The 6664-nt window shown below is 44.2% G+C and overlaps 1 protein-coding gene across 1 annotated transcript; it reads left to right on the forward strand.

Annotated features, from left to right (window-relative positions):
- The first annotated feature begins 502 nt into the window (after positions 1 to 502).
- On the forward strand, positions 503 to 3902 carry LOC119169999 (uncharacterized). The gene is made up of 3 exons (XM_037421011.2): positions 503 to 645; positions 1331 to 1525; positions 3331 to 3902. The coding sequence occupies exons 2-3, from the start codon at positions 1449 to 1451 to the stop codon at positions 3545 to 3547; spliced, it is 294 nt and encodes a 97-aa protein (XP_037276908.2). The 5' UTR covers positions 503 to 645; positions 1331 to 1448; the 3' UTR covers positions 3548 to 3902.
- Positions 3903 to 6664: the final 2762 nt, after the last annotated feature.

Here is a 6664-nt window from a genome sequence, read left to right on the forward strand (position 1 = left end):
ATTGAAGTAACGCCGTAGTACACAGCCGATCGGCACAACGGAATATTTAGGCAAGCAAGCACGTGCAGCTTTTTTTGGGACCAGTTCACAAGAAACGTGACGCGCGGAATTTCACACAAACATCAGTCTCTATGGCGCCATATGCTCCCACGTCAACTTTCTAATTTTAGAAATCCTAAAAACACGGCGACTGAACTGTCCGTGCTCTCCATTGTTTATCCATCCTCCTCCTCACTTTGTGTTTATTGTTTTTTAACTGCTCACCTTGCACAAAAAATAATTTATTGTTATTAATTATTATTTTTGTTATAATAACGTCTCTCAGTCGCATAAAAGAAAATAGACATGCCCAACTAAAAGTGAAAACGGAATGATCGAATATCAAGAGCCATGCATTGTCTATGGGACCTGGAAAGGTGCCAAACCGGCCGGCCTGTGCGCGCATAGTTCTTCCCGTGAACGCTAGGTGTTCCAACATGCATCCGATGCGCCCGCGCCACCAGCGTGCAGAGGCCAACGGAAAAGCCGATCAGTAGGACACGGGTAACTCGCTGTGCACGCGTTTCCGCCACCTCGGACAGTTCCTGCCTTCGTTGAAGATAGCGCTGCAGCCAAGAAAAAAAACCTACGGTTCTTGCATCCCAGGTACTCGTTGCCGCTTCTCTGCATATCCATATACAAGGGTATTCAAGAAATCACGTTGCTTGCACGCACACGCTTGTTCGCACATTGAGCGTCCATAGAGCGCGAGGTCATCTAAATCGATTTTTTTCATGAGACTCGAACAAATTAGGCCGTAAGGTGTAATTTTATGCGCCGCTATTGATATTCGATGGAGTTGAGATGAAAAGAGTGCCCGGCAGTGGACTTCACGCTTCGCCACATAACACGTGCGTGTCCAATTCATTTTCTTCACTGCAAATGAACGAGGGAGAAAAAGAAAGCGTGCACCTTCCACTCCCCGTTTGTTGCTGCCCTACTCTCGGCGTCTTTTCACTTTCTGTTCTTCGAAAGAGAGCGAAAGAAAGCGAGCGCGGAAAAGAAAGTTGCATATGCTCTCCCGCCTGTGCCGGCCGTGGAAAATTCCGCGCGCCGCTTCGCTTGCGCCCTTTGATTCAGCGTGGCGTTCCCTGGCGGCCGCCGCCAAAACGCGCGCGCCAATTTGCGTCGTCTGCTACGAATGCGCCGCGTCGTCTGCTAAGTCGGATGCGGCTCTTCCTAGCCTTGAGGAGCCTCTATTTTTTCTTTGAGACGGGCGTACGGGAGAATTTTCGTTCGTGACCATGTCGTAAAGCCGCGGTGACGTTAGCGCTTTCTTTATTTTCCGCAGGAACACAGTCCAACTGCGCTAAAAGTGAAAGGCCTTGCCGATTCGCTTAGACACGCGCGAGCTCCCGCACTGTGTGCACATCGCTTCGGACTCCGGCTTTGGAACAGACGCTTCTACCATGGATGCTATGGATGCCGACTGGTTCGAACGCGACCTTCTGCAGAGGCCAGTAGGCGCACCAGGCAACGATAACAGGTAAGCGTTCTCACTTTTTATGCGCTGAGTTACAATTAAGCGGCATCGGCAATTAGAGATTGCCGAGTCACGTATACAATTGTTTTTTCATTGCGGAAAACTTGAAATGCTCGGAAAGTTGCCGGTTCCTGCTGCCGGCATAACGTTAAAAATTAAAAAAAAAAGCTCATAAGCAGTGTTTTTGCTGGTAGATCAAATTTGTAGGTACTTTAGCATGAATTTTAAAATAAGCCAGCGATACTTGATATTCATGCTGAAAACCAAGTAATAGGCGCGCTGCGACTGCTTGTCTATTGTAGTGCGCGATCCACCAATCTACTTATTAGTTCTAGAATCACTTTTGCAGGCGCTGCGAACGTCGCCGGCATAGCGGGCGCCATACGAGTTTGCCCTCCTGCAAACCGCAACGCACAATCGCAGTGACTCCGTAGCCTCGAAACCAGCGCTTGCGGGCCGCGAACGGCGACTCGCGTTACGACGCATGCGCAGTGGCAGCGACCGCATCGCAAGGGCTCGCGGTGCGCTCTTCTAAAACTCCCTATTTTATATTTGCGTCTCACGTATGAACGTTCTTTTTGGTTTCCACTGCGAGCCGGTGCTGCTAAGTGACAAGTACAGCTAACTGGGCTGATACTGTAGTCTTTTTTTTTTCTCCTTTCTTGACCGTATAGCATCTGTTCTTCACGCTCAAAGAGAGCTACGTTAAAGCAATACCAGTTTATCATGCCGAGTGACGAATTAAATGTCTATCAGTTCACCAAGCCGGTACCGGATATCTGTGAATATTTTAAGGAGTCCAACCTCTTCGCTTCTGCGTTCTCTCACTCCCTTTATTTTCTTTCTTCTATCTTTCTCTCGCTTTTTCTCGCACACATGTACATTCCTGCTTTATGCGCGAATTTCCCAACTTTCACTTCCATGAAACAAGAACCACCAAGTAATTCATACAGCCAGATATCTGTACATATCAGATAATCAATGCACGTTTCTTCACGACTTCCTTGCCGAAGTCACGGTGCCCATGACATCAATTTAACAGCCCGTATTTCACACTATTTTCGCACACGAAATTTTAGTAAATATACTATGTTCCACTATTGCTTATGTTGGAATGAAATGTAGTTAAGCCCTTATCCCATGTGTCCATGTTTTTTTTTTTTCAATATAAACAAAACAAACATCTGTACAAATGTTTGTTGGGAAACTTGCATAAATTCGTAAATTTATGTATTTTCAGGTCTGTGGCTCAAATAAATTTCCTGAAATTTAGTATGTTAAGTCCACAGCCTCCTTAGATGACAATGGACTTAATTTTCTACTGATTAGCAAGTTCGTACAACCTAGCAGACACTGTCAAAACTTATGATGTCAGGTATTTGGTGTGGGAACTTAGCACCAGCAATTTCTTTTTGGTCGTTTTCTCGCTCACCAATCGTCTTCTCATGGCGTGCAAGGCATTTTTGGCATCATAAAAGAGTAACTTGGCAATAAGAAAAAGTTTTCTTTTTACTGTCGCAGCAGTCGATTTCAGAGCTAATGAACTCTTTCAATGAAGCCATTTGATAATTACCCGAGAAAGTGTTGCATGGCCCCTTTAGGGACCATAAATGTCCTCTATGCTTCCTCAGCTTAATCATCTATTTCATTTTGTTGTGTTTAGCACATCAATAAGCCCCTTGAACATAAAATTCCCTTCTTTTGTCGCTCATGTAACATGTGTAAAGTAATATCTGTCCAGCCACCAAACACTTTCCTTCTTTTTGTGGCTGCACCTGTTCATTGACATTGCATTACCATCTGTGCAGGCTGTTCCGCTGTGGACACAAGCGCGCCCTACCAGTGGCACCTCCATCGCCCGGTGAAGCCAAGCGCTTCCGGCCAGATGAGCAGCAGCAACTGTGGCCGCAGCAATGGCCACAGCAGCAGCAGCAACAGCAACTACAGCAGCAGCAGATGATGATCCAAACTCCCATTCAGCGTGCAAACTTCGACAGCTGGCTCGCCGAAGTTCACGGCTGCTAGATCTACGTTTCCTTCAATCATAGGTCGGCCACTCAACGAAAAGTGCATCGTCGTCTGTTGTGGAGGCTGCCTACATAGACGACGAACTGTATCGTCGAATTGTTGCTTCTGAAGGCAACGGACGGACATTTACAAAGTGTTCTTTCGGGCCCTACGCACATCCGAGCGAAGCTCGTTACGTGCCAAAGATGAAGCTGTTGTGCGGCGCACTTTGCCCTTGCAGTGCCACGCTCACTCTGGAGATGCTGGCAACAGCTGGCAGAGCGCCGAATTGCACAGAAGAACATGTTGGCTGTGATTTGAATATTGTAGCGACTTGTTTTCCTCAATAAAAATGTTCTATCTTGTTACACTATCAGATTGACAATGTTTGCATGCTCATCAAAATTACACATGCACAGCATAGGCCTTGTGATGAAACCAACAGCAGTAAAGTGCCTTTTTGTGGCAGTGCAGGACAACAAAAGGAACCTCTTCATCTGCGCATTTCACATTTATTTGAATTAAAAAAACTGAGCATGCTACAAGCTACACCTTTCTATTAAAGCATAAAACCATAGTTTAGATTCTACATTTATAAGTGCAATCACAAAAGAACGAAATGTCCGTGGTCAGTAAGACTCATTGTTTTATGCTACATGTAAGTGTGTTGCAGCTAAAGTTTATGCACACCAGGTGATGGTGAAATGTTCAAGTAGTGCGTTCAAAGTGATGGCGCAATGTTCAACCGGCAACTACATAATTAGAATATTAGTCAGAAGTACACACTTGTAAAGAGGCTTTATTTCTTCCTTCTTTCTTTTTTTCTTTCTTGCAGATAACAAGAACCTTTCTGTACATTAGATTAAAAATTAAAAGAACTTGCATGACAAAACAATTATTCTCCTAGAAAAAAGCTCAGGAGCACATATAGCTGCCAATGTGTGACCAAGAAAAAAATAGATTCTTGTCTGTTTGGACCGAGTTAGCTGCTATGTAGACATGTTTGTTCAAGCAAACACACACAAAAGCTCCTGCCTCTAATGAGCAAAAAATAAAAAAGCAGATGGCTAGGAGTGGACGCAGTATTTCTAAATGGACAACGACAAGGTACAAGTTTTTCTTAGTACATGCAACGAGTACAGTGTATCATAGGCGTTTAATTTATCAATCAGTTAAACAAAATGGCAAACAAGACACTTGTGTAATGCACAAAAGCGCGACCTCATCATGTCGAGCTCATCGATGGCTCTTACAAGGTAAGCGATGGCTTATCAGTAACTACGGTGCAACGTAAGGCTGGCATATGCAATGCGTGAAGATCCTCAAAAGTAACTGTGAATATTAACTATGGCTGCAACTGTAGGTCATGGCCCGCAAGTCACTTTACTTTTTTAATGACTGAAACAGGATGACCGAAACGCAACGTTAGCTCCAGCACTCAATGTCAGCATTGTGCTCAGGAACTACAACATATTCCGGAGGAAATAACAAATGCCGGTTGCACACCTCTTCCTTAACTTTTGTTCAATTAGATATTAGTAATGGGCCCTACAAAAATCCTACTGAGCAGTGATCATTTCTGAGGCCATATTAAGTATATTGCACAGTGAGCCCCCACCCACGTAAACCAAATGTGTCTCAACAGAGTGCTGGAAAAAGGACACATCAGCGAGCTACCGTGCTGGATGCACCGATAGCTTTCGAGAAACAGGTTTCTTTCCTGCTTAAAAGTAGAACATAATTTGGGTTGCAATTATGACAGTTGTCCAAATTTACCACACCAGGATAGTTTACATCATCACCGGGCAAGTTTTATGATCTTTCACTTTGAAGTGAAGTATAACTTCGGTTTTCTTATATGACAATTGTGCACTGGTTTTACAAGTCCACTGCCTGCACCAGACACATCACAGGGAGATGGCTTTACTGTTACAAACTGACTACACTGCTGTTTCTTTTTTTTCTTTTTTGCACCCAGATTTCTATTTCTTTCTACGCTTGGCCCTCGGCAAAAATGATGCATTTTTTTAATTCATGGTATCACTTCACCAAGTCAGCTGGACTTCAATTTTTTTTTTTTTTTGCTGTTCAGCAACCTTTTAAAATCCACACCATCAAACAGCACTGTGTAACAAACAAGCACCCACCTATCAAGTTGGGGAAATTAAACAAACCAAGAATGTAACACTCATTCAAAACAATAAACTTTGCCTCAGCAGAACTATGCAATGTTGCAGAAACAGTGCTCAGAGCCTTTATACACAAGTTTAACTTAGGGATACAAAGGCTATCATCGTAAAAATACAGAAGCTGCCATTCTCAAAGTGCTAGCTTAGCTAGGTTGGACAAGAAGGCGTGTTTGTAGAGCATGATCCAAGGTAAAAGGCACGAAGGAAGTGTACCATGCGTCAATGCTATGTGTGTTTTTACATTTCTGTGGTAACCTCACCCACTTTCTCGGAGCTTCTGACGTAGAAAAAGTTGTCATAAATCATAAGCGATAATCCGCAGTTGAAATATCGCCCAGCTTAAACATACATTTTTGCAGTATCCCAGGGTTCATCCAACATCCAACTGTTTAGTCTGGTAGTTCAGCATTAAACAATCTTACCATTTTACAGATGAGTAGTGCGGTCACTACTGCAACAGACGACCTACCGTACGCTGTATGAGAAATGCCTGACGAGAGTTTTGAATACAAAACATTAAGGCGCAGGAAGAAAAGAAAAGGAGTACTACATCACACTCGACAGTTTCCACAGCATTGCATAGAAATTGGGAGGCAGGGTACAGAATTGCCAACTGCCAAGAAGCGAGCTAAGCGTTAGCTGGTCCCGATGGCACCGAGGTGTGAAAAAAAAATGAATAAAGGACTGAATCACATAAGCACAATGTCACGTATGTCGACACTTTGTGAGGAAGTAGAACAGACGATAAGCCCGAGCCCGACGTGCAGCTTTTGACAGCAACAATCCTAAGTTAGATGCACACAGGCAGCGTGCTAGCTTGTATTGAAGACCTTGACAGCTGTCATGCCTAGATGCGAGAGTCACGTGATCTGGAATGCTTGTCTTTTGCATCTCGTAGTACGACTGTACGGCCAAAAGCCACAAGCAAGGCGGTGCACGTTGCGAG

The sequence above is a fragment of the Rhipicephalus microplus genome, chromosome 2, assembly GCF_043290135.1.
Source record: "Rhipicephalus microplus isolate Deutch F79 chromosome 2, USDA_Rmic, whole genome shotgun sequence".
NCBI classification, from domain to species: domain Eukaryota; kingdom Metazoa; phylum Arthropoda; class Arachnida; order Ixodida; family Ixodidae; genus Rhipicephalus; species Rhipicephalus microplus.

Bases quoted from the DNA above. Each gene is read 5' to 3' on its own strand.
- LOC119169999 (XM_037421011.2), top strand. From the start codon at position 1,449: ATGGATGCTATGGATGCCGACTGGTTCGAACGCGACCTTCTGCAGAGG. The intron at 1,526-3,330 runs GTAAGCGTTCTC...CCATCTGTGCAG, and splicing joins GCACCAGGCAACGATAACAG to GCTGTTCCGCTGTGGACACA.